General features: G+C 52.6%; 3 protein-coding genes across 4 annotated transcripts; 1 reads left to right on the top strand and 2 right to left on the bottom strand.

The window, feature by feature from the left end:
* Nucleotides 1–10,262: 10,262 nt before the first annotated feature.
* On the bottom strand, nt 10,263–16,073 carry LOC120663804 (receptor protein kinase-like protein ZAR1). Its single transcript, XM_039942726.1, has 2 exons — nt 14,372–16,073; nt 10,263–11,334 (listed from the first exon to the last, which is right to left on the bottom strand). Exons 1-2 carry the CDS (start codon nt 15,909–15,911, stop codon nt 10,601–10,603), a joined length of 2,274 nt encoding a protein of 757 aa, XP_039798660.1. The 5' UTR covers nt 15,912–16,073; the 3' UTR covers nt 10,263–10,600.
* A 3,662-nt stretch (nt 16,074–19,735) lies between these two features.
* On the top strand, nt 19,736–25,309 carry LOC120663801 (bZIP transcription factor 1-B-like). 2 transcript variants are annotated; one of them, XM_039942719.1, is made up of 13 exons: nt 19,736–19,913; nt 21,154–21,281; nt 21,383–21,451; nt 21,904–21,990; nt 22,499–22,582; nt 22,662–22,721; nt 22,795–22,967; nt 23,061–23,115; nt 23,446–23,485; nt 23,570–23,802; nt 24,458–24,535; nt 24,622–24,747; nt 24,824–25,275. In XM_039942719.1, the coding sequence occupies exons 2-13, from the start codon at nt 21,225–21,227 to the stop codon at nt 24,917–24,919; spliced, it is 1,158 nt and encodes a 385-aa protein (XP_039798653.1). In that variant the 5' UTR covers nt 19,736–19,913; nt 21,154–21,224; the 3' UTR covers nt 24,920–25,275. The 2 variants fall into 2 exon arrangements, with proteins under 2 accessions (XP_039798653.1, XP_039798652.1); XM_039942718.1 differs by having other exon boundaries at nt 19,811–20,044; nt 24,824–25,309.
* Nucleotides 25,310–25,581: 272 nt separating this feature from the next.
* LOC120663803 (FAS1 domain-containing protein SELMODRAFT_448915-like) lies at nt 25,582–26,929 on the bottom strand. The gene has a single exon (XM_039942724.1). It carries the CDS (start codon nt 26,755–26,757, stop codon nt 26,017–26,019), a length of 741 nt encoding a protein of 246 aa, XP_039798658.1. The 5' UTR covers nt 26,758–26,929; the 3' UTR covers nt 25,582–26,016.
* Between the last annotated feature and the right edge of the window lie 182 nt (nt 26,930–27,111).

Raw genomic sequence — 27,111 nt, 5'->3', positions numbered from 1 at the left:
CGCTTGAGCTCGACCTAGCTCCGAGGAAGGAGAATGGGGAACGGAACGGGAAGCTTCGAGCGTCCACGAGGATAAGAGCGCCGACGCCGAGGTCAGGCGCAATTGCCGATGCGTGGACGCGCTCGCTGGCGACCACGGCGGCGGTATGGGCGTCGGGGCACAGTGTCGAGCACAGGAGGAGCACTGTTTGCTCGCTTAAAAGATTTTAGCCCGAGTTTGACCAGTTGAAACTCAAATTTTCATATAAGAACTTGAAATTTGGCCAAAATAAAAGTTGTAGAGGAAGGAAAGATCTACAACTTTCGTTTTGGGCGGAAGTTGAATCGAAGCTCCGATCAAGGACAAAAACGAGATCGAAAACGACTGAGAAGAGGTTTACTAAACGAACGCGATTAGCGTTAACGACGAATTTGAGTCCACGATTAGCGAGTTAACTCGTGATTAGCGAGACGATTAACACAGGGGTGTTACAGGGTTTCTCTCCGTTCTTCCTCGTCTATGGCGCCGAGGCCATCCTCCCCACCGACTTGGAATACGGATCGCCAAGGCTCAAGGCATATCAAGAACAACGAAACCAGCGAGTTCACGAAGACTCGCTGGACCAAGTGGACGAGGCTCGAGACACGGCGCTCCTCCACTCTGCGCGCTACCAGTAGTCTTTGCAAAGGTATCAAGCGCAGAGGGTCCGGCGCCGAGACCTCAACGAAGGGGACTTGGTGTTAAGGCTTCGACAGGACAACAAGGGCCGCCACAAGCTCTCACCTCCATGGGAAGGACCGTACATAATCGCCGAGGTGCTCAAACCTGGCACGTACAAGCTGGCCAACGAAAAAGGCGAAGTCCTCACCAACGCTTGGAATATACAACAGCTACGTCGCTTCTATCCCTAGAACTTCAAGTTTTTTGTACATTTGCTCGTACTCGCATTTTCAATTTCCCGAAGTAATATAGTACGCTTTACTGGTTCTTTTTTGGGAACCATCCGGGCCCTCGAAGGCTAGGATGCGCGCTAACTCTGAGGTTCGCTCGGCTTTACCCTCGGCAAAGCCAAGCCTCCCTCGGGGGCTACTACGGGGGGAACCCCCGAACGTCCCCAAAAAAGTCGCCAATATTTTTCGAAATATTTCCGTCTCGACCCTAAGCTTCTCGTATCCTTGGAAAAAACCGGCGCGAGGCATAAGCAACTACGGACGGGGCCGGCCGAGTCGAGGGGCCGCCTACGCCTCCGGGATACGGCACCCCCCTCACCACCCTACGCCTACGTTGCTTATGAACGCGAACCCCCTCGCAGACGTTCGTCCAAGTCGCATACAAGAACACGGAAATAAAGTAAAGAAATAATAGGCTCGAACACGCAAGGCCTCGACGGGTCACGCATTCAAATTATGAAAATAAAATCTCTTATACTCATATACTCATAGGATGCTATAACAAAGTGCGACTATGACATAAACACTAATCTATTTACATGGGCTTCGAGGCCCAACTGTCCTACAGGCTACCATCCCCCCTTGTGGGTCTTCAGGGGCGTCGAATTCGGCGATGGGAGGGATGTCCGCCTCGAGCTTCTCGGCGAGGACGGTGGCGAACTCCTCCGCGGCCGCGTCGGCTTCATCCATGATGGCCGATGCGGCGTCTGCGTCAGCATCATCGGGCACGACGTACCCCGACGACACCTTCTGGAGATCCATGAGGTAATGCGTCGAGGCCACGGCGAGGCCCCGCAGGACACCGAGGCGGAAGGTACTCTTGGCGTGTTCGGCAATCCGGCCGCCTAGCGCGCTCAGGCGGCTGATCACCGAACTGCCCGAGACGGCACCTTCCCCCTCGAGCTCTTGACACACACTCACGGCGGTCTGCTCCAGCTCAGCAAACTCCATCTGTGCCGCCGTGAGCGCGGTGTGGACCGCTTCCTTCGCCGCGGTCTCGTCCGCCACCTTTTGCCTCAGCTCTGAGTAAAGGAAATCAACATTAGCTACGAAAAGAAACAAATCGACGGAAAATCGAAGGTACTCACCCGACATGTTCTTATGCGCCTCCTCCCTCTGGGAACGGGCGGCCTCCTCGAGCGAGGACAAGGAGGCTTCTTTTTCCTTAAGGCTAGCCCCCATGTTCTGGAGGGCCACCTCCCTCTCTTCGAGGGCCACACCCTGTTCCTGGAGGGTCCCGGCGAGCGCAACCATGGCCACCTCTTTGTGGAGGAGCTCGGCCTTCTGCTGCTCGAGAGTGGCGCTGAGGCGTTGCAGCTCGGCGCTCTGCGCCTCAGCCTCCCGAGCTCTTTCCTCGAGCGCCGTCCGAAGGCGCTGCAGCTCGGCGGCTTGGGCCTCGGCCTCCCAAGCCTTCTACTTCGCTGCCGCCCTCTGGGCGTTCCGCTCATCGGTGACCCGGGCCAGTTCCTCCTCCAGCGCCTGCTGACGTGCCCCCAGATCGGCCATTTTTGTGTTGGCATCGATATTTTTGAGCACCAGCTCGGCGTTGTGTTGCCCGAGCTGGCTCATCTGGGAGTACAGCCGGTTCATCTCGGCGCTCTTCTCGCGCGAGATTTCCCTCAGCTGCTGCAAAGGGGGACGGCGTGGGTGAAGACACGCAAAAAACTAAAACCAAATCCGATCAATTTTCGGCGGGAAATATTTACCCGGCTGACCTGGTAATCCGCGTTCTGATGAAGCTGATAAGCGCGGTCGAGGGCCTGCAAGATCTCGCGCCCAACGCCCATCTGCTTGTTCCAGGCCTCCTTCTCCTCCTGCTCCTTGCGAAGGAACTCTGAGGGGACGCCGGACGGGACGATAACCCCGAGGTGGCTCCCCTCCGACGCCCCCACTTCGAGCACGCCCGCGCTGGCCAACGCGAACTCGGCAATATGTGCGGCGGCGCTCGCCGCAGCAGCGGGGTCGATATCCATCGAGTCCCCGTACTCCTCGCTGCTGTCTGGCAGCTCCACCACCTCCGTTGCGCCCTCCTGCGCCGTGGGCATGGGCACTATCGCGACGGTACCCTCGTCCCGGGCCTCGGTGGGCTCCGAGATGGGGGCTCCTTCTATCTCTGGCGCCTCTTGCGCCATGTCCTCTATGAGGCCCTCGCCCTCGACCCTCGGGGGCTCGAAGACGAGGGTCTCCTCCGTAGCTTGGCCGGCAGGGCGCTCCTGCGCGCCCCCTCCAGTTTCTCCTTCTATGTCCGGTCGGGCGGCGCTGTCTGCGTCGCCCTGACTGGCCTCAACATCAATGACCGTTTGGGCGGCGCCACCGGCATCGCCCTGGCCGGTCTCCTCGGCGTCGGCCGCTTGAGCAGCCGCCTCGGCGCCACGGTGGCCGACGTCGTTCTGACCGGCGTCGCCCTCCTTCTCCCGGGCTTGTTGCGCCACCTGGGCCCCTCGGGCCACGGCCTCCCGTAGCCTAGCGGCCGCCGCCTCGAGATCCACGGCAGGAGGGGGCTGCGGCACCGTGTGCGGAGTGCTACGAGCCCCGGTCTTGAGAGCCTTGGCCGGGGCAAGCCGCACTGCATCCTTGGGAACGGCCCCGGGGCTGGAAATCAAGAGACGCAAGTTGAGCAGGATCGAGAAATCCGCCAAATACGTGACAAAAACGAGATCCGAAATACTTACCCAGATTGAGCGCGCATACTCCGCTTCCTCGTGGCGGTCTTTCGGCCTCGGGGCATCGTGCTATCCCTCGAAGACTGCCCCGAAGCCGCCGCCCTCGTGTCGGCCCGGTGGCTCGAGGCTGCCAGCGCGGACGACTCCTCTCCCGCCGCGGCCTCGTGGCCACGGATCAGCACTTGGGGCGCAGGCGACTCCTCGCCGGCCGCCGGCGAGGATGACCCCCGCGCCGCACCCTCGAGGGAGAGGTTCGTCAACGACCCCCCTGCGGCCCTTGGCTCCTCTCGTGCCACGGTCGCTCCCTCTTCCTCATCCCACAGGTAGAACGGCGGGGGGCTCGCGCCCTCCCCGTCCCCCCTCAGAGCGTGGTCCTCGGCGTCCGAGGCCTCCTCCTCGTCCTCCTCCGAGGACTCAGGTGTGGCGGGCTGCGGCTTCCCCTCCGCCCGAGCGAGCTGGCGCGCTTTGTCATGCGCCGCCTTCCTTTTCCTCTTCCTCTCGGCCTTTGCCTCTGCCGCGTCCTTCCGCCTCTTCATCTTCTCCGCATGGAGGCGATTGATCAGGCGCTGTTCTGGGGCCGGGGGCCTCGAGATGCCGCACCTCAACCCCTATACAACACACCCGAGATGGGGTCAGGAAAAGGGAACTACACGATGCACGACGAGTTCGAAGCCAAAACTCACCAGGGAAATATACCCCGGCTCGGGGCGCATCTTGATCCTCCAAAGATCCGCGGGATCTTGGGGAAACTCCGCCACCGCGTACCTCGCCCTCCGGGCGGCGTTGGTGTGGGAGAGAAGCTTGCTCGACGTCCTCGAGCCCTCGACCTTGCTCCCGGGGGTGAGCTGGTAAATCGGCAGGGCCCTCTCCACGAGAGGGATCACCCTCTGCCGGTGAAAGTTCGCGATGACGGCCGCCGCTGTCAACCCCTTCCTCGCCAAATGTGCCAGCGCATCGGTGAGGCCCTCGAGCCTGGCTTGTTGCGCCGGGGGCGACACCCCCCAGTCCCACTTCGCCGGACGCTCCCGAAGAACCTTGTTGGTAAACGCCGGGAGCGCGCCACTGAAGTTTCGAAGGTAGAACAACCCTCGGTTCCACCCGGAGTTGTTTGTCGTCATCTTGCTTGTGATGTAAAGGTTCCTCCGGTTCGGGCGGACATGGAGCGTCAGGCCACCCGCGCGCGCGAACCGCCTCGGCTGGTTCCGCGCGTTTTCGACGAAGAGCTCGCCGCGGAACAGGTGGATCCAGAGATCCCAGTGGACGTCGATGCCGAGGTACCCCTCGCAGACGGCGACAAAGACCGCCGCCTGCGAGATGGAGTTGGGGCTGAAGTTGTGCAGCTCCACTCCGTAGTACTCGCACAGGGCCCTCATGAACTTGCTGACGGGGACGCCGAAGCCCCGTTCGTGGAGGCGCACGAAGCTTACGACGTAGCCCTGCGGGGGCTTCGGCTCGGTCTCGTCCGGGTGCGGGGAAATCCACGCCGGAGCCCCCAAGTCCGGGTTCCGCGGCAGCAGCCGCTCGGCGACCAGCTGCTCCAGCACCGCCTCGGTGGCGGAGGACTTCCCCCATGGCAAGGGCTCCTGGATGTCCGACATCTCCGAGAGTCGAGGGGGGATGCGAAAAGGAAGGCTCCGAAATGGCTAAGTCTCTCTCTCTCTCTTTCTCCTTTCTCCTTCTCGCTCTTGGCTATGGGTTCAGGAGGCGACGGAGGCAGAGAAGGCGAAACAGGATGAAGGCAAATGGCCAGGTGAACCCAAAACACCCACTTTCTCTTCGTATTTATTCACCTAGTCGGGCGCATCCGTAGCCACGGCCTAAATCTACCGCATTGAATACGGTAGATTTTGCTATCGCTGACGGATGGGCCCGACGACCGCGGAGTCCCCCACGCGCGCACGCCGCAATAAATGCGGCACGGTAATCGGCGGGCGCGACGCGACTGTTGCGCTATCCCATCCGTCAGCCGCCTCCCACGCCGCTTCGTCTGCCCGAGGCTGTCGCCTGAAAAGACGCGCCCACACCGTGCCGCACAAATCGAACCACGCCGCCCGCTACCGGCGGAAGACCCGCACGCACGCGTGGCTCGCGACTCTGCGACGTTTTCAGATCACGACGGAATATTCCTTCATGGGGTCTCTTTACCCTCAAAGGAATCGCATTTCGAGGCCTTACTGATCAGGGGTTCGAAGCCTGGCCCTTCGGGGGGATCGACAGGCGCCCCAGATCACCGGAGTCAGGGACTGCAGGGATGTGCCGTGCAAGCTACCCTCGAACGCGGAGTTCGAGGCATCCTACACAGTGTTCAGGGCCAGTCGAGGGTGCCTAAAAGGGGGATCCCATCGAGGGAGAGCGTCGAGCCCTCGAACCCTACCGAATGGGTTCGAGCCCCGCCTAGCGAACCCTCGCGAGCGCTTTATGAGACGTGTCCATGGACCACGAGCCGACCCCTATCGAACGGGGCACGGACGTCCGCTTGAGCAACCCGCTAATAGCTCACAGAAGCAGCCATGGCTCGCGGCCCGGGCATGGGTAGCATGGTGCGCTTCACCCCTCCTCCCTGCGGAAGGGCGACGAGGGTCGTAATCGAATTCGAGGGTTCCCCTGAACGCCTTCACACGGGCCTGGGCTCGGGGGCTCCCCGCACACCACGATACAAACCACACCCTCGAATAAGTCGACAACCGTCCATTGTGAAGCTCCATGTGTCTAATCAAACCCTCCGCTATTAACGTACGCTCCCCTAATGGCTAAGCTGAACGCCGGGTCGTTGTACCAGCACTAAGATTGCCGAGGCCGGCTGAAAAAGTGCCGATGCCGGCTGAAAAAGACGCTGGACGGCCATCTCAGTAAAGCTACCCAGTGGGATAACGTTTGTAGCCCTTGGACGAGCACAAACGCTCCTCCAAGGCCTCGGGGGCTACACCCGCGGGTGCGCTGACGCGCCCCCGCAAAGGAGACTTCACACATATTCAAGGGTCGTAACTCTATGTACACCCCTATACCCTCGGTAATCCTCCCCGCAGAGGAGAAAGGGGACTTTATTGCTCAATGCGAATAAAGATTACAAACGGTTACCGGCGCGAAGCCATCGAAAGATACAAACACGTTGCCACCTACGTGGCAATTTTCCCTGTCTTGGGGAGGAGCGGGCGACGAAGAAAGGCACCGGGCCCCTAGCTGACGCAACAGCGAGGCTGCTAGGGATGCGAGGACCAGCCCCCAGACCACACGGGTCCAGCGGGATGCTTTCCTCGCAAGCCTTCTTCTAGCGTCTCCTCCACCGAAGACCATGCGGGGGGTCGAGCTGGCGGACAGCACTCTCCGCACCGTCTCCCCGAGAGCAACCTTGTCGCCTGGGGGGACGATGCAAAGAACAGCCGCCCAACCTGGCACGAACGCCATGATCAGGCGTCTCCATCCCCCTTCAGGCTAGGGGACATCGCAGAAGCAGGATCCCACGGGCCCAATGCACTTCTGCTGATCCCACTGAACCTAAGGGATGGAGCGCACGCCCACTCCGGTCTTCCCCAACCGCTCGCAAGCATTCATCTAGCGCCAAAAGCATAAAAAAGTCAGGCCACCCCATCTGGGGGCCGGTCACAAAAAGGCAAAGGAAACATTACAAGAGTTGGGCAACGCTGGAAGAAAGAGCTGGGAGGATGGAGAAGAAAGGGAACCTCACGATCCCTATTTATAGCTGCGTCGGGCACAAAGCTTCAAGCTTGGCGAAGAGCGGAGGCTTGTGTTACCCGTGACGGCGCGGCAATCCACCAATAAAGGATGCCCTCGGTCACCGCACCGAGACACGACCGAACGAAATAAAGTGGAGCTCAGCCCTTGGACGCTAAGCGGTGCGGCGTCGGCTCTGGCCGGCTGCCCTCGAACAGCGCGCCGCAAGGCGACCAGGAATGCGGGAGCCAAGGCTCTGCGTGCGGGACAGCGTGATGAAAGCGCCAGCTGCCAAGCAGCGGGCGCCGCCATCGCCCTGCCCCCCCCCCCTCAGCACACGGACACGTTTCGTCCTTCAAACAAACAAACAAAAGGGCACGCGCCTCGAGCACCCTGCCCGCAGGCGCACTACCCCGTCTGACGAGTTGTCACATCCGCCGGGCCGGCGCCCAGGCGCGCCTGGCGGGGGCACGGCAGTCTCCGATCACGTCAAGGGAGAAATCGCCGAAATACCCTTTGGTCGAATACCTTGACTCGACCAAAGCCTCGGGGGCTACTGTCGAGTACCACAATTAGGGACACCCTAATCGGGGTACTAAGATCGCTTCAAAAAACACAAACACCTGTTAAAGCAACTGGGCCCACGAAGGCCCACGGCCTGCTTCCCGTCCGGAAGAAAGGAAAGGACTCAAAGAAGCCCAGCGTGCGGCCCATTCACATTCCCCTCGAACCCACTGAACAATCTCCGCCTCGTTCGAGGGTCCCTCTCGGGTCCGCTGGGCAATCTCCGCCTCGCTCGAGGGTAGCGGAACTACCCTCGAGCAGAAGACCAATCTCCGCCTCGCTCGAGGGTAGCGGATATACCCTCGAGCGGGTAACTTATTCTCTGCCTCGCTCGAAGGTCCCTCAATCACGCAACGCGCCTCTGCCTCGCTCGAGGGTAGCGGATCTACCCTCGAGCGGTGTCTCATCTCCGCCTCGCTCGAGGCCGTCTGTCGGCACAAAGGACAAACGGCTCTGCCGCCCAACCGCTCGCCGTACGAAGGCATTCAAAGCCAGCCACTCCACCACGGCTCAAAGGACGGGCGGCGTCAGGCCGCCACTCCCACAGTAGATATGACTGGGGTCCCATCCGCTGACTCTGGTCACCACACCACCATCCCGGACGCTGTGGCAGCGCCTTGGGACCTGCGACGCGGGACAAGACGGGCTCGGTACTGCTCCCGCCGACCTCCCGGACTCGCCTCCCTCTGGGGAAGGGGTCCGGCGCATCACACACGGGGGGGATCCTGGACCTCCCCCCTCCTCTCAGAGGCCCGGGACCTCCACGTGTCCCCCGGGCCTTCTAGAGTGCACGCCTGCGCCCCGACCAGGTGGTCCGGAGCCATCCCGCGCCATAACTACTGCCGGAACACTACAGGGCGAAGGACGAAATCCAGGACGACAGCGACGCACGCCGCCTTCCCACAGTGTACTTCCTACAGTATCCGACCGCTGTAACCCCGCGATTCAAGGGAAAACGACGACTTCCATGCCCCACTCGTGTACACCACCCCTCCTTATAAACTATAAAAGGAGGAGGTGGGCTTCCTTTAGCTGGGGCTGGCGGGCTGATCTCCCTGGTCTGGACTCTAGTCTGCTTGATCTCTCTGGCTTCTCTCCTCAAGAGGACGCACAAGGACTACTGAGCACTCATCTCCACCGACTCCACTCTTAGCTGAGACTTGGGAGCTTCTCTCCCTCTCTCGCCTCGCTTGTACCCCCTACTACAAGCACTCCGGGTGCAAGATAATACAGTGCCCTCGCACACCCCCTTTGCTGGACGTACGGCCCCGCGGCCGGAACCAGGATAAACCGTGCGTTACTGTGATTGCCTCTTGCATCATCATCTGGGACGAGAAAACACGCAGCATTCACTAGTTGGGATCCAGGCCCCCGGGTCGGGACATCGACAATAATGCATGTGGGTAGAATTGATATATGTATCGGACATGTATAGTAGTCGTTTAGAGAGAGCTAGTCCGACTTGCATACATGATGGACTTAAATCCACCTGTCAATGACATAAGACGGACCAAACCAAAAATTTAGGTGGAAACCTTAGTTGCTTTAGAAATAGGTATAGATATAGATATAAATTTGATCAAATTTGAACTAGTTTAATCAGCACGAATTTTGTAATTGTGTTATTTTGTGGACGGAGGAAGTATCATCTAATGTGAACAATGTCGTGCAAACACTTGCTTGAAGCCGAACTCAGACAAAAGGGAAAAGCTCTTTCCACAGCTTCTAACCAGTAGTAGAGCTCTTTCCACAGCTTCTAACCAGTAGTAGGGCTGTAGGAGGAACATGGATTTTTCACATATACTTGTGACCACATGATCTATCCGGGTCGTTCATCTTGGAATCAACGGTGAGATGAATCATGAGTAGGTGAGGGAAGTATGGGTAGGTGAAAAATTCAATGGTTGGATGGATATCATGTGAGATGAATGGATGATTCAGATAAGTCATGTGGAGGCATGTACATGTGGAGATGCTTTTGAGACTACTAGAGTACGGGAACCATTGCCGTGAAGACACAAAAATCACAATCCAACAGCTCGTGCCTCCGCATCCCTGCTTATCCATGAAAAGCTTATTTTACGGATGCCCACATCAGCCGTCACTTGACATCAAACTTTGGTTATGGGTCCTTTTCAATCTTGAGGAGAAAGTGATTGAGTTCAAAACGGGCTGTTTCTAGCCTTTGACCGAAACTTGTTTCTAATTAATTTAGTTCGATTCGAAATTGTAGTAGTATACGTATTATACCACGAGGGAAATGTAGAGAGGGAGAGAGAGCTTATGGATAGGACGAAGACGACGACGGAATAATTTTGCCTGCACAAGTAGTACACAACAGTCTTTTGGAATTTTGGGTGCATGTTAACATTTCAAATGTTTGAAGAATTTGAGAAGTGTTCATTGATCACTCAAACACAATGCAATAGCGCACTTCTCCGGAACTTCACAAGATCCACATCCTCATTATATACTGATGAAAAATGAAGCTGGGAACACCCTTCTCCTACATCTTTTTCTCTCCATATACCATTACCGAAATCATGAATTACACCCAAAAGAATTACCAACAATAACAAAAACCCAATTACAAGAGAGCACAGCAAAAAAAAATGAAAAAAAACAAGAGGAAGCGAGAAGGCGAGGAGAAGAAAAGAAGAGGAAAAAAAACTCCGATGACCTTGCATGTGAGCATCGCTCCTGAAGCTGTGTGCTATCAAGAAGATTCATTCGTGCATGCATATACATGGTATGGTTGAACGCATCAGCTTGTCATGAGCCGATCTTGTCGAGGCTGTCGGCGACGGCCTTCATCCTTGGCCGGAGCTCGGGATCGACCTCCGTGCACGCGAGCGCGACGTGGAACGCCGCCACCACCTCCTTCTTGGGCAGCGCGGGGCCCCGGAGCAGCGCCGGGTCCACCATCTCCGCCACGGGCCGCGCGTCCTCCTCGAACCCGCGCCGCACCCACCGCACCACCTCCGGCACGGCGCCGCCGCCGTGCTCGCCGCTCCCGGACCGGTCCGTTGCCGTCGACCCCGACACGGGCGCCGAGAACGACGCCGACGTCGACGGCGACGCGTGGTCGGCGCCGGGGCCCCGGCCCGTGAGCAGCTCTAGCAGCACGACGCCGAACGAGAACACATCCCACTTCTGCGACGGCTTGGCGCCCGGCGCCCGCGCCTCCGGGGCGCGGTACCCGCCGCCGTAGCGGTCCGGGGCCGGCCCCGCGGGCTTGGCGGACGGGATGGCGCCGCCGAGGAGCCCACCCCCGCCCGTAGACGGCGGCCCGTCCGGGGCGCAGCCGGCGACGGCGAGCAGGCGGGCGAGGCCGAAGTCGGCGACGCGCGGGGTGAAGTCGGCGTCGAGGAGGATGTTGGAGGGCTTGACCTCGCCGTGGACGAACCGCCGCGGGCTGCACTCGTGGAGGTACGCCAGCCCGCGCGCCGCGCCCTTGGCGATCTTCAGCCGCGCTGACCACGACAGGACGGTCTGACCCGGCCGACCTGGAAGAAGAAAAGTCAACGGTCAACACGTCCAGTCAACATGCACAGGCGAATTTAACAAGCATCGTATCCTCCTAACTCAAAGATTACGTGTGATGCATCGTCGCGGCGAAAACTAGCTTGAACATGGGAGGAGTTAGAAATCACAACGTAGATGACGACCACTTGGCAATCCAAAGCAACAGAACGTAGTGTGGCGGCAATCCAAGCAGGTGCAGTGCACACTGCTGGTTGCTGTGGCCGTCAGCAATTGCCTGCCATGGCTGTCTGATCACTGTTCATTGCTTTCAGAAAAAAGTCTGAAAGGGACTTGCACGGTGATCCACTAATTAGACCTTCAGAAAGGAAGATGTCAAAGAACAAGAAGCCCCAAACGAGCCATTAGCTCAAGAATCATTGCCCACACTAGGTACACACTATCTCTCAAGCTAAAGAGGCTCATTAGCATGCATGCAAAGTGGATGCCCTTTGTCCCATTAGCCCCCCAAAAGCCCCCAAATCTGGCATCACCAGCCTGAACAGCCAGCGCTGACACCCATCATTAAGCACGCTGAAAAGGCCCTGATGATGGATTACCCAGGCGTGCCTCTGCTGCCCATGCCCAATCATCACCTTCTTTAGCCCTTTTTTTAGGTTACTCCCTCCGTTCCAAATTATAAGTCATTCCAAGAATCTTGGAGAGTCAAAAATTTTCAAGTTTGACCAAATTTATACAACAAGATAATAACATTTACGATACCAATTAAGTATCATTAGATTCTTTGTTAGTTATATTTTCATAGTATACCTATTTGATATCGTAAATCTTTGTGTTTCTATCTATATTTTTGGTCAAACTTTGAAATGGTTGGACTCTCCAAGATTCTTGGAGTGACTTATAATTTGGAACGGAGGGAGTATTAATTAACACCAGATCGACGAGAATATTCATGCTGTTAGGCCAGGTGAGGAGAGCGACAAAGGTTTCTTCAGGCTTGCGAAAGGCCTCTGCTTTTTTGGTCTGTCTAGCTACTCTGTTCGACATGCTCTGCAGCCTGCAGTGCAATTGCAGCTGCATGAATCCTTTCAAAAAAGAAAATTTGCAGCTGCATGAGCATGAGTGGAAAGGGAGGAGAAAGGGACCTTCCATTGACAGCCCTTTTGGGCAGACAGTGCCGGTGCCCAGTTGAGTGAGAAAGGCGCCTTTGGAGCTTGTCAGCTTGGTATGATTTGGTGTAAAGCTTTTCCCCAACATTACTGTTAACGGAGCATGCTGCTTTGCCCCTGACTCGTTTGCTGTACTGTACTGTACTATGGAGCTATATTATAGATCACCAGCAAGTAAACATGGTGATTATAGTACAGCAGCTGCCTTATGGCTTCAGCAACAATCCTTCTCTCTCTCTCTTTTTTTTTCTTCCTTTTCCTTCATCCTGGCGTTCAAGCAAATACTAATGGGAAAGGATCCCGTGTGCTGTATGCATTGCCAATTCCATCGGGTAGCAATTGCCAGCATAATGATTGGGTGTTCTTTTTTGTCGAACATGCAAAAGTTTTGTGCATCTTGATCTTACTGAGTGCTAAGAAGCACATAGGTCCAGACTCCGGATAAGAGAACACTCAAGGCCCAAGAGGACCTGAGCAGCTCGAGCAAAAAAGACAAAAAAAACATGCTAATTGGGTTTCAGCCATTGAAACCTGATCCGGTTCATTTGGCACGCTCGTGAGTAAACAGATAGATCCATGGCCGTGGTTTCCATTGCAGGCGAAGCTATTGAATGAAGGCATGCGCCGACGACCAGCAGTGCTTCGTTAACGTTCTGGTCGAGTCAAAGAGGATGATGGGCACAGGGAACGCCAGCGTCCAGCGGTGATGATCACAGGGGGATGATCGATCACCGAGGACCATGCGTCCATGCAGGCCCAGCCGCACAAAGATGCCCAGCATGAATGCATCCATTGGAGGTTGGAGCTAGCAGCCTAGCAGAGCATGGTCCAGCTCCAGCCGCCATGGGGACAAGCCAGCGCCGGTTTTGGAAGCTTTCGTTGCAGCTAGAGCACTCTCTGCGGGATTGTCTGCTAGGGCAGTGCGTTCGATCCCGTGGCAATGTAAGATAGTCCATCCATTACTCCATCTCTCACTCTCTCTTTTATCTACTTACTATTCCTCCGTTCTTGATTACTTACGTTTTTCAGACAGTTGAAATGACTTGTAGTTAACTATGTTGAGCTGTCGGAAACGTCAAATAATAACTCTTTTTTTATTACATGATATACTAGTATTGGTTTCGAGAAATACAAGCCAAATTGACCTAGATTCAAGTTTTCGCTGGATACATGAAATTGAAGAGAATGATGGCTCATAGCAATGGCTACAGTCGCGTGCCACGCCCCCACAAGGCCACAGCGACAAGAAACATGCATGGACAATAAGCAGTCACCCAACAACCACCATAAAAAAGGTCCATAACAGGTCAAACGTAGCTTAGCCTAACACACCACGTATTAATGTACAATACTATCCACTAGTGCTACCAAGGATCATAATTGCTTGCTCACAGTCACAGTACCAACCACTGTCCAGTGCCATGGCTTGCACGCATGTATAGCATTCTCTGCACATACAGGGTCCTATAGCTTGTGTCCCTCTATCCTATCTTCATCCTTATATGGACGCAAAATTTTGCAAGTACGCACGCGTATTGCAGCTGCGATCGCGTTTGATCTCAACATTTTGCATGTCAGCATCATCCTATATTTGCACGAGTTTTGATTTCAATTAGTAACTAAGCAGGTTCCTTTGTAGGGATGTGGCATGTGATTGATGGTTGGGAGCAAAATTCGCCAACCGGAATCATGGCACTAATCAAATCACGGGCATCTACCACGTTTCTCCGAAAAGGAATCCGCTAGGATCCAAGGCTAATCAGCAATTGTTAATAACTAACTAAAGCGAATCGCATCTAATTCTTGCAAAAAAAATAATTACCAGCAGCAGCAGCAGGAGTGAATGATCGATCGATCGATGGATCAGTGGTGTGTGGTGCGGTGGGCTCACCTCGCAGCGCGGTGGCGAGGTTGCCGTTGCCGACGAAGTCGGTGACGACAAGCTTCTCGTCGGCGGACCAGTAGTAGGCGCGCAGCCGCACCACGTTGGGGTGCCGCGCCCGCCCCACGGCGCGCGCCTCCGCCGCGAACTCCTTGCACCGGTCCGCGCCGCCGCCGCCGCCGCCCAGCCGCCGCACGGCCACGGGCGTCGTCCCGTTCGCCACCACCACCTTGTACACGATCCCCTTCCCGCCCTTGCCCAGCACGTACGCCGACGACCGCAGCAGCTCGTCCAGCTCCACGCGGAACCCGCGGTCGATCGCCACCAGCTCCCCCTCGCTGCCGCTGTTGTACTTGCCGCCGCCGGAGGCGTCGTTTTCGTCGTCGTCCGAGGACGACGCGTCCGACGAGTCGCCGCTGCCGCCGTGCCGCCACAGCATGCAGCGGCAGAGCCCGCTCTTGCTGCTGCTGTCGCCGTCGTCGCCGCGGCGGCTTTCTTTCCTGTCCTTGACCTTCCAGTAGACGTACACCAGGATGACGCCGACGAGGGCGACCCCGGCGGCGTCGGCGACGGAGATGAGCGCGATCAGGCTGGTCTTGATGGGCTGGTGCCGGTCGGACGAGGTGGATGGCAACGGTGTCGTCGTCGCCGGCGGCGCCGGTGACAGCGTGGGCGGCGGGACGGCGCGGCAGGGGACCTGGAGCGGGAAGCCGCAGAGGCCGGGGTTGTTGAGGAACGCCGTGGGCCCCTGGCTGGCGAGGGAACCCGTCTGCGGGATGGCCCCGGAGAGGTTGTTGAAGCGGAGGTCGAGCGTGACGGTGGCCGGGAGGCGGCCCAGCTCGGGCGGCACGACGCCGGAGAGCCGGTTGTGCGAGAGGTTGAGCGTGCCGGCGAGGCGCAGGAGCTCGCCGAGGTCGGGCGGGATGGAGCCGTTGAAGGCGTTGGAGGAGAGGTCGAGCTGCTGCAGGCTGGGCATCTCGGGCCAGACCCCCGCGGGCAGCTCCCCGGCGAAGGCGTTCCGGGCGAGCACCAGGCGCTGCAGGCTGCGGCAGTTGCGGAGGTCGAGCGGCAGCTCGCCGGAGAGCGCGTTCCCGGAGACGTCGAGGTTCTGCAGGCGCGGGAGGTCGCAGAGCGCGACGGGGAGGCGGCCCGTGAGGCGGTTCCCGTAGAGGTAGAGCGAGTGGAGCGAGGACGCGTTGGAGAGCGCGGCGGGGATGACGCCCGCCAGGCGGTTGCCGTGGAGGTTGAGCCGGCGGAGGAAGAGCAGCGAGCCGAGCTCCGACGGGATGTACCCGGAGATGTTCTTGCCCGCCACGGCGACGCCGATGACGCGCGGCTGGGCGGGCGAGGCCGAGGCGGCGTTGGCGCAGGTGACCCCCGGCCAGCGGCACGGGTCCGGGTCCGACTCGGACCACCACGAGAGCGACGAGTAGGGGTCGTCGGTGGCCGCCGCCTTGAACGCCAGCAGCGCCAGGCCCTCGGAATTGAGCGCCACGGCCGACGGCGGCGGCAATGCGAGGAGCAGCAGGAGGAGCAGGATAGTGGCCATCGCCGCCTTGGTGCTGAGTTGTGATTGGGTATGTTTAGGAGAGGCCAAAACCGGCTGCTGGTTGTCTTGTCAGCATGCAAGTAGGAGGACTAGGAAGGAAGGCCGGGAGAGAGGTGAAGAGGCCCTGGGATGGGAAGGTTATAGAAAACCACCCACAGATCTGGTGCAGCCGTGCGTGCAGGGGCAGGGTATGTTGTCATGTGGGAAAACTGCCGGTGGAGATTGGATTCTGCTAGAGTTCAGAAGGCCAGATGGAGGGAGGCCCAGGTGGGTAGCTAAACTGTTTTTAATGTGTTCCTGAAAAATCCTGCAAATTACATTCTCCCCAATCTTTCAATACTGAACCCTGGTCGCGCTCGCGGCCAGGGAGATGTGACACGTCAGCGGCCAGGGAGATGTGACACGTCAGCTCCGAAAATATTGGCCGTCGGATCGCGATCCGACGGTCAGAAATAGGTAGGGACGTAAATTTTGTAAAAAAACCCCGAGCTTTGTTAAAATGAACACGAAGTCCATCAATTTAATGGAAAACCTCTCGAACTTCGTGGAGCCTTACTTTAAAAAAAACCCTAAACTTTTAGTAATCGTGCCGTACTCCATGAATTTTGTAAAAAAAACCCTGGACTTTGTTAAAATGATTCTGAAGTCCATCAATTTTATGAAAAACCCCTTGAACTTTTCAGTAATCGACCGGTACTCCGTCGACGCCAAATTTACCAAATAACCCCCGCAGTCTACTAATTTTACGAAAATCCCCCCGGACTTTTTGTAGTTCAATTTTTTAAAATAAAATTGAACTGGAGGGCATATTTATGCGCGGCAACGCCGCACAATGTTCTAGTGCATACATGGAGGAGGGTAGCATCAAACTCTTTTTTTTTTTGGGAACGGTAGCATCAAATTCTTGGAAAGTAAAATTTGCCCTGAAGAGCATAGGCCTCTGGATCGGCGCCAAGATCCGTGCGGTCTGCAGGAGAGAGAATAATAATAACATGATGCATGCACTCTCCCTTCTCATTGACCTTTTTTCTTCACACTGCTCTAGTACCTCATGCCGTTCCCTCCACGCCTGCCCGCACGACCGGGGTCCGTTTCTTAGTGAGCCAGAAAAGTGGGGGGCGTGCAAATTTTGATCAGTCGAGCTAAGTGGGCACTTCAGGTGCTGATGAAAATGCGCAGTGCGGAGTGGCGAGCGCATGCTGCTAGATAGCGACCGATCACATTAAGTTTGTTGTTTTCCTTTGGCCAAGTCACGTTAGTGAGGAAGTGTTTATGCGTGGAGGATCGGAGGTGGTGGGCAGTCTGGTGGGGTTCTTCTTCTTCATCACCGCTGGGGCATCCAACGTGCTTGCAATTGCAATGCATGGATCAATGGCAACAATGCAAGGAGCAAGGAGGGGAGTAGAAGGGAAGCAAAGGCCGGCGCCCGGAGGGGAGATGCGGGTTGAAGGCGTGATGATAAGTGCTACTACGAGATATATACGGCCGGCCTGGCGAGCTACTAGTAGGGGGGGATCATGAGAGGACGACGTTGCGGAGCGCCGACGCCTGCGGGCGGCCGGACGGATCGGCGCCCTTTTTCTGGGTGGCTTGGTTGGTTTGGTGGCCACCTCGATCGTCGGCCGTGGGCACCTGCCGCACGTCGACGCATCATGGGTTTGGGTTTGCATCGCATGCCGTGATTACTAGTCGCGGTCAGTCCAACGGTATGGAAAATCAGTGACGACACAACGAGCAACACTACTGTGGATCTCTTCTGGTCACAGGCATCAGCGTGATGATTGGCTCACACGCATGCCTGTTGGCCTTAATCACTCGCGGATCGCGTCGTGGCGGATCCATACAATGCAATCACCCAATCAGCAGCTGCTGCCTACCCTGATCGTTCGGTTTCAGGGAGAGCAAGCGTGGTGTGGTCGCAGCTGGCGGTCCTACTATAACGAGAGTACGCGACCAGGTCCTGGCCTCATGGGGGGGGGATGCATGCGCGACCACCATGTATACAGTCCAGATCGAGCCAGGGCGGCAGTTACATGATCCTGTGATGAATTCTTGAAGCTGTTGGAAATTGATTGCCGCTAGCATGTAGAGCTCTTGATTTTTCATCACAATGGGCCGAGGGATACGCTAGCTTGATCTCTCGCTTATGCTTTTGGCAAATGGCAGGACCTGTGCATGCCGGCAAAAAAGTTCTTGTTCTTCGCCACGGGGGATATTCAGACAATTCTATGCTCTGTCTGCAGTACAGCTGAGCAGTACGCTGTACGCACGCACAAAACAGTAGCACAGCAGCCCTTTCTCTGAACTAAGTACCTATACCTGCATTTGCATCCACAAATGTAGATTGTAGTACAACTGGTAGAATATGTCGGTAAAGTGTTTTTCCCTTTCTACTGCTACCGCAGTTCCCTTGTTCTACTTCCCCCTGGATGCACTCCAGTCTCCTGGTAGATTTTCTCTGACTACGGTGACCAGACTACATTGGCTGATTGGCAAGATGCTGGACTGTCCATCGCCTGCGCATGTATGGTCTTTCGGCAAGATGCTGCCATGCTGGACTGTCCATCGCCTGCCTTTCTGCGATCCAATATTTTTGACTCTGCGTCATGATTTACTACTAGTTAGTTGCTGTAAGTAGCTATGGTGCTTCCTAATGTCTTCGCGTCATTGAGTAATCTTTCTCGGATTCACATCATAAGGGAGGTCGACGGATCAAACTGTAACTTAATTTCCGTGTGTAGCTGATGCGCAAGACGAGTTTCTTGCAGCTTTCGCGCACACTCGTTGGAGGCTTGATGTTTGTTTCCGCCTTCAGTTACGTCATTTTCATCTGTTCACGGACCAGACTTTTAGCAGTTTGCCAATGGTGGTATCTCGCATCCCTTCCCTACGAGAGGCTATGCCACACTACGTCACAGGCACGGCGATCCATCAGCCAGACTTGTTGCTATCTTTGCCACAGGGATTATTCGTCTCCCATCATCCCAACCCAATGTTGGATCAAAATGCTCTATACCACACTGTCAAAAAAAAAAACTCTCTACCACACCTCTGCTGGGCCTCCTGGACGAGAACTAGCATGTCAGGCCCACCGTCGTTGCTTGTGGATAGGGTAGTCGGTAAGGCAGCAGGCCAACTAGCGGCCCATCGGTTCGGCCCAGGGCACGCACCAGACCACTTGGCCAACTAGAGGAGGAGAGAGAAAGCGACGCGGAAACCGAAGACCCACCAACGGGCCTGTTTGGGACAGCTTTCGCGGCGCTTAAATGTGAAACCTGTTTGGGACAGCTTTCGGGCGCTTAAATGTGAAACGTAGAAATAATCGTGCCAAATGGTTCGCGTCAGATGTGCGTTCTCCGATCGCATCCAACGCAAAACGTGGAGGATTGAACTGCGCAGGGAAGAATCAGAGAAGCGACGTTTTGTCTGCATTGGCGTATAAGCAAAGCGCGTCTGGCGCTCGCTGTCCCAAACAAGGCCAACGAACGCCAGCCTGCCAGGCAGCCAGCGAGCCGGGGTAGGGGCCCAAGTTTGACTTCCACTAATAGGAGTAGCGCAACCAAAAATTTTTAATGCATAAAGTACTAAACGAAGTTTATTTATAAATTTTTTTTAGAAATGGGTGTAACTTTTCGCGACGAATCTAATAACAGTAATTAATCGATGATTAGCTACAGTAATGCTACAATAACCAATCTCTAATCGTGTGATCAAAGGTTTTATTAGATTCGTCTCGCAAAATAACACATGGATTGTGAAGTTAGTTTTACAAACTAACTTTATTTAATACTAATAATTAAGTATCAAAGTTTGTACTGCTCACCAAACACGGCCAGGGGCGTAGCCGCAGGCCGCAGCACCCAGCACAGCACAGCACTCCGCCAGTCGCGAGCCGCAGCTCCGCGTCGCGTCGCATCGCACGCATCCCCCCTGCCCTGCCCTCCCTCGTCGTCTTCCAGTCTTCCTCGCCCCCGCTCCCAGCTAGACACACCGTACCGCCAGGTGATCCCGCACGCCTCCCCTCCCCCCAACTCCACTCTCCCCTCCCGCGCCCAGATCCCGAGTCCCCGCCCCCTCGATCGCTCGCCACCGCCGGCGGATCCGGCGCCCGATTCGCGGGGGTCCCGCCGCAGGTACCCTACCCACCGGATCTGGCCGCGCGGTTTTTTTGAATTCAGCTCCCCCCCCCCCCCCCCGCGCGGGTGACGGTGCTGCCTGTGCGCGGGCTCGGCCGTGCGCCGGGCGCGGGATTTCCTACGGGGCTGCGGATGCTAGGGTTTAGTTCTGATTCGTGCCGGGTTAGCTGTGCGTGTGTTCGTTTGGTGAACACGAGGCTGGGTTCGTTAGCTGCGCCGGCTCCCGTGAACACGACCTGTGCGCGAGGGCGAGGCTGGGTTCGTTAGGTGAGATAAGCGTGGGCGTGCCTTCAATTTTCTCGGGAGCAGCAGTCTCCTGAAGTGAGAAGCCTGGGATTTTGAGTTCAGGTCTTGTTTTTGGATTGGAGGGACGTGTGCCTTTTTAGTGCTGTTTTATTTTCACTGGAACTGGCCTATTTAGTGCGAAAGGGTTTAGTTAGGTTCATCAGGGCTCAGGGAGCGGGAGGAACCTCAAGGGGCTTAGAATGATGTGGTACTTAGTGAAGTTCCTATTGATGGAAGTTTTATGTAGTTTTGGCCAAGCCTGTTGTTCCCCCAAGGTATTGCGCATCGCTGCTTTGTGCTTGTAAAGCTTTACCTGTTTCAAATCGGGACGTTGTGGGCTTGTTTGGGACAGTTCCACCACACAGAATCTTTGCATTTGCTAGTTTTTGTGTATCTATCGCCTAGTTTCCACATGGGGTATATAGAATTAGTTTCAGAATATGAGCTGCCAAATTAGGGTTCTGAGTGGTCTAATTATGTACTGCAACCGAGTTGATGAAACTGAGCATTAGAGAAGCTTTTCTTCTGTTGACAGAGAAACTAACTGATGGGATTGCAAGAATCTAGTGTCCTTTAGTTTTTTCTGTGCTATAAGTGTCATGGACTAATGGGATCATGTGGATCAGTGCCAATTCATCTGACAGTTGTGATGGGCTACAACATGATTGTTTGGCACTATTTACTGGCAATTTATAAGGCTTAAGAATATTCCATCGAAAAAAATATTAGAATTTGTTTCGAGCAGTTAAGTTGAGTTCCTAGCAATGCATCTTCTCATGTAATATTTAATCTTACATTTGCTATTTTTTTTTCCAATTCAGGTTTTTGCTTTATGCTAGTTCATGTGTCCGCAGACAATGGACTGATTGCTGGCCTGCCTCTGTGATTCACCATGGGAAGCAGTGGAGCTGATACACCGTCTAAGACAAGCAAGGGGTCTGCCCCACAGGTTTTTAATGCTGGTCCTGTTGCATTATCTTTCTGATGAAAACAAGAGAGAAGCTAATTCCTATTTGCTAAAGCCTAAAAGTTTGTCCTTTCCTATTATAGGAGCAACAGCCACCTGCTACTACATTTGCTGCAACACCAGCTGTTTATCCAGATTGGTCCAGCTTCCAGGTGAGTGAATTCCCCCTCCCCTCCCCTGACCAAATCCACCCACCCAGGCACCCACCATATAGGATGTACTTGTATCCTCTTTGGTGGTGACATGAGAGAAGAGGGAGATGAATATGTAGGTAGCATTTGCAACCTTCATTTCCATAATCAGTAGATGTATAGTCTCTACCATAAACGGATAAAATCAAAAAAATATAAGCACAGTTGAAAGCGAAGCAATGCTGGTTTTAGATTGCAATATTATGTGAGGGATAATCAGAATGCACATCTGTACCTTTAGCTTTTTTATTATGGGTTCAAAATGAAAAAAAGTATTTCTTGCATATCATATTTCTTTTCTTGATGCAAGTCATTAAGTGGTTGACTTCTTTATCCATCCATATCATGAACAGAGACATCGTTCCAGCAATGCTGCTTTTGTTAAATCATGCTCAATTCTTTTTTTTTTCCAGGCATATCCTCCAATCCCACCACATGGGTTCTTCCCTTCACCTGTGACATCAAGTCCACAGGGTCATCCTTACATGTGGGGAGCTCAAGTAAGCCTTTTGCCTTCTTTTTCCAATATATAATGCTGTATGACTGCCTTTTCATTTTCTTTTTTTTTTCTATCAGTTAGAATGTTGTTTAAGTGTAGGTCAAATTTCTACTTACCTGTTACGCTAAATGGGAGAACTTACCTGTCTAAGAAATGTTGCTTGTATAATAGTTCAATGAAAATTTTGCTAGTGGTAGGTCTTATTTCAAATGCAGTTAAGGAGCTGTGTGCTTGGTGATTGTCTGTTATATGGCAGGGTTGTTGACACTGTTATTGTTACACGATGTTCATTACAGTGTGGAAGTAATCCTTACTTCTTTAAAAATGACTTGTCATTATTTAAAAAATAGATCTGAACCAATAGTACTAGTGTACTACTGATATGTGATGTTTTGGAAGGTGAATTCAGTGGTTCTAACAAATTGATTGATGTTGCTAGTGAATAGGTAATTTAATGTAATAATGAATGCATGCTTTTGGTTCATGATTTTCTCACTACTTCCTTTCAGCCTATGATCCCACCATATGGAACACCGCCGCCGCCATACGTCATGTACCCTCCTGGAGTATATGCTCACCCGTCTATGCCCCCGGTATGCTCTACACATGGCTTTTAGTATATACCTGTCAAATGGCAATGCTGACCTTGATTGTCATTGTACTGTTGTGCAGGGTGCACATCCATTCACCCCTTATGCCATGACTTCTCCAAATGGCAATGCTGATGCTACTGTAAGACATGCTAATCTTAACTTCATCTTTCTTGTGCTTATCATCCAGGAGTCTAATGCCTCTAGCTTTCTAGGGAACTACTGCAGCAGGTGGTGATACTGACGGGAAGCCCTCTGAAGGCAAAGATAAAAGTCCAACAAAAAGATCCAAAGGAAGTTTAGGTAGCTTGAACATGCTTACTGGGAAGAATCCCACCGAACATGGTAAGACCTCAGGAGCATCAGCTAATGGAGCCACTTCTCAAAGGTATGCTTTTTTATAGTAAAAAATACCTTTTGTTCTTCTGTACCTCCTTTCATTTGCATTAGTTATTAAAAGTTTTGGTGTTTCTGTTTGCAGTGGGGAAAGTGGGAGTGAAAGCTCAAGTGAAGGGAGCGAAGGAAATTCTCAGAATGTAAGTTCTGCTTCTTCGTTTTTGTTGTGTATGCATTATGTATACACAAGAATAATCGCACAAGAAAATTTACAACATTTTTTTTTTGTATATCCATCGAAGTTTTGCCTCTTGACATTGTTGTCCAATTGAACATGCTTTGCTTGTAGTCCAAATATTTCAGACCACACTAGCATATTGCTTTTACTTATTGATTTTTTTGTACATGCTTGTCATAGTTGGGATTAAGATGTAAGTGTATGTGGTAATCTTTTTGAAACGTGTCATGATTTAGTTGCGAATTCTTGGGAGTTGTTCTAATGTCTTTGCATCATTGGGTAATCTTTATAGGATTCACATCACAAGGAAAGTGGACAGGAACAGGATGGAGGTAAAATATGCTAATACATCTACTTCTTCTACATTTGCATTTTCTGAAGTTCTTTAATTTTGGTGCCAATTTGCATTCAATTAGATGTTCGAAGTTCCCAGAATGGTGCATCACGCTCACCATCTGAGGGAAAATTGAACCAGACTATGGCAATCATGCCAATGACATCAAGTGGCCCAGTACCTGGTCCAACTACAAACCTCAATATAGGGATGGATTATTGGGCCAACACAGCAAGCTCCACTCCTGCAATTCAAGGCAAGGTGACCCCGACAACAGTTACAGGTGCTGTGGTCCCTGCTGAGCAGTGGATACAGGTTTGTCTGCTTCATATGCACTGTATTCTCCACCTTTTCCTTCTTTTATTTTTATACAGGGCTGAACCCCATATGGAAATATCCCACTGTGTTACTGAAAAACCTTTTCCTTCTATATTATGTACCATATAAGTTCAATGGCCTGTTCCTTGGGAAGGCAGCAATTCATTAGAAAATCTATGTGTTTAAAATGAATGTGTTGATGAAATTGGACTCAAACTGCTGTATAAATATATTTGCTACTAGCTTTGGTCCAATCTCATTTCAGTCCTGTATACACAAATCCAGAGTGAAGTGTATTATATCTTTCAGTGAATTGTTTTTTAGGCATTGTTTCTATTCTATAGAAATCCTGCCTGCATGATATGTTTTACACTCCCTCCGTCCCAAATTATTAGTCGTTTTGACTTTTCTAGATACATTGATGTTACTATGCACCTAGACATGATATGTATCTAGATGCATAGCAAAAATTATGCATCTAGAAAAGCCAAGACGACTAAAAATTTGGGACGGAGGGAGTAGAAGATATATGGCTTACGTCAATTCTATGAGATATTCAATTGGCTCTTTATATAAGCTGTGGACATAAATTTGAACCTTCAGTAAAAAAGGCAATAGGTAAACTAGTTATGTTGACTATCTTGTGGTTCAGGATGAACGCGAACTCAAAAGGCAAAGAAGGAAGCAGTCCAACAGGGAGTCAGCACGCAGATCTAGGTTGCGTAAACAGGTACTTTTTATTTCAACTTGAGCTATACTGGATGGCATTATATTTATTGGTCACTAGTTTATGGAGTATGAATGTGACTTTTGCAGGCTGAGTGTGAAGAGTTAGCTCAACGTGCTGATGTTCTAAAGCAGGAAAATGCTTCACTTAGAGATGAAGTTAACCGTATCAGAAAAGAGTATGAGGAACTTCTATCAAAGAATAATTCACTAAAGGTTCGCCATCCACTTTTTCAATTTTATTCTGCTGAAGTATATTGCTAATACTTCTGTTCTGCTTTCTGCTTCATAGGGAAAACTTGAAGGCAAACAGCACAAAACTGATGAGGCAGGAATTAATAACAAGCTGCAACATTCTGGCGATGACAGCCAGAAAAAAGGAAACTAATTGAGCTATCATGCAATGCTCACATGGCATGGCCCTAACTAGATTATTGGGAGGTGCAATTGTAGTATGCGTATTAACTCCTTACTTTATTGCAGTTAATTGTTACCAGGTTGTGATAATGTTAATGCCAACCTTGTGTGTGGGTGGTTCCTGTTTCAGATCCATCTTGGCTTATCTTTTAGAAGTCAAGATGTGACTGACGACGTAGGTTGTGACCCAGTTCACTGTATCTGTTAGAAATAGTGGATAAACTCAAATTTACAAATTTGTATTGCTGACTAGTACTGTTATGTATACCTGGCAAAAAGACTGGTTTCTTTTAATTCAATCAGGTTGAACATTTTGCTGGGCCTTCACTTCTGCCTACTTTATGTATAATGTTGCTTACATAAGTTTGTTCCCAGTTATTTGATATAATAATTGACAGAGGGAGGAAGAATGTTTCAACCTCTAAACCAGTAAATATTTTGTGTGTTTTCAAGACCCTCCTTTGGCTTTATGTCTTATTTACTTTATAGTTCCTGGGTTTGTTTGTCATGTTTAATTTTGAGCCATGGTGGGATATTGTTTTTTTTATTGTTTGGATAAACTGCCAGGTGTAGATGGTTGATTAAGAGACACACTGCTATTTTTATGCTTAGTGATACTGATAACCATTATTATTTCTTATCCATCTTCCTCTGGATTGTGCAGCAGAATGGTTTATTAAACTTGTTTTTCTGGATTGCTAAAAGTTGCCCCCTGATTCCAATAAATTTGTGTTGGCTCCTGGTACTTGTACTTTTATGATCTTGTTTTAATTTGTTTACAGAAATGTTTCTAGAGTACATACTATCAAAGTCTCTCCTACTAGATGAGGCAAGCACAGCTCATTAACATGTCTCTGCTGTACAGGTAGTAATTCATATTCTTATTATTTTTGTTATTTGTAAGTTATTGCTGATATGATGCTTGATATGAAGTTATCAGACTTCTGGAAGATGTATAATGATTGATATAATGCTTGATCATAACAAAGACAAAAGCCTATTTCCGTGCACTAATTTCCCTTGAATGAAGATCGTTCATTGAACAAGAATCTGGCTATGGATCCAGATTTAGAAAATGGAAAACATCAATGCTGTCACCAAGATAGTACTAGCCAATCTAGTTTTTGACATAGAAGTGTCTGAACATTGGGAGCTTTCTGCTGCAGGTTCATGGGCAGGGATCGTGGCAGAACCTATGTTGGGAGATCGTAGAGAAGATGTGCTCAAGGATTGGTTTTCGGCCGAAGGTATCTCTGGTGCTGCAGAAGTTGGAGCAGCATAGTGAGTGCAAGCCACTGCTTTTACTCTCCGCGCTGCTGTTGGCCTTATGACTCCATTTATTCCATGGCACCTGAATGACTCCCCTGAGTGGCAGAGATCTGGACTAGTGAGCTCGATGCCGTTGAAGTAGAGCTTCTGATGCCTGCTGCTGGTCACTGTGATTGTGTCGCCCGAGTGGCGGGTGGGAACTACTGTTCCGTTGGGAAGCCTTATGAGATCATTGAACTTCAGAGGCGCCGCGATGGAATGCCTGGACAAGAACTCTAGCACCTGGCTTTGGGAGATTGATGCCGTGGACATCAGCCTGTCGCTGAGCATCAGGAAGGTGGTGTTGTGCGGTATCTTCTCCTGCACCATCCTGACGAGCATGACAAAGGTGAAGTAGCGCGCCTGCTGCATCTCCTGCACCGTGTTGGCGATGTCGCTGCTGATTGTCTGCGGGGAAGGTATGGCGGCAGTGGTGGTGCTAGAAGCGGACACCATTTGAGTGATGAGCAGGCTTATTGTTGCGAGGAAGGTGGATGCCATGGTGTAAATGGGTAAGCAAGGTATGTCTCTGTTGAGATAGCTATTTGCTCCCTGATTCTCTAGCGGGTTGCTTTATTACCAGATTGTGGTGTCGCAGGGTTGGGGTGTGGCTGAACTACTCCTGCACACTTATTTCCTGTGTGAACTACTGCTTTTCAGGCGTTAAGCATGTTTAAACTACTTGGTTTCTGCTTGCAGCGTAAGCAGTGGCACGCTTTTTCAATACTCCTCTACCAGTAACTCTTCTACCAGAAGGTTCTAACTGGTAATTCCTCAGTTTACAGCTGCAGGTGTCTGTAAAGATACCAGATTCTCTGCCTCATATTGCTTATGTTGCAGCATTGCATGTTGGTT

Source organism: Panicum virgatum, chromosome 3N (assembly GCF_016808335.1).
Source record: "Panicum virgatum strain AP13 chromosome 3N, P.virgatum_v5, whole genome shotgun sequence".
In the NCBI taxonomy this organism is placed as follows: Eukaryota; Viridiplantae; Streptophyta; class Magnoliopsida; order Poales; family Poaceae; genus Panicum; species Panicum virgatum.
This window is presented reverse-complemented; position numbering and strand designations above follow the sequence as displayed.

What these genes read in the sequence shown, in the direction of transcription:
- LOC120663803 (XM_039942724.1), bottom strand. Translation starts at nt 26,757, where the DNA reads ATGGCATCCACCTTCCTCGCAACAATAAGCCTGCTCATCACTCAAATG.
- LOC120663801 (XM_039942718.1), top strand. Translation starts at nt 21,225, where the DNA reads ATGGGAAGCAGTGGAGCTGATACACCGTCTAAGACAAGCAAGGGGTCT. An exon ending in CAGATTGGTCCAGCTTCCAG is followed by an intron (nt 21,452 to 21,903) that starts GTGAGTGAATTC and finishes TTTTTTTTCCAG; the next exon opens with GCATATCCTCCAATCCCACC. An exon ending in GATCTAGGTTGCGTAAACAG is followed by an intron (nt 24,536 to 24,621) that starts GTACTTTTTATT and finishes TGACTTTTGCAG; the next exon opens with GCTGAGTGTGAAGAGTTAGC.
- LOC120663804 (XM_039942726.1), bottom strand. Translation starts at nt 15,911, where the DNA reads ATGGCCACTATCCTGCTCCTCCTGCTGCTCCTCGCATTGCCGCCGCCG. An exon ending in CCTCGCCACCGCGCTGCGAG is followed by an intron (nt 11,335 to 14,371) that starts GTGAGCCCACCG and finishes TTCTTCTTCCAG; the next exon opens with GTCGGCCGGGTCAGACCGTC.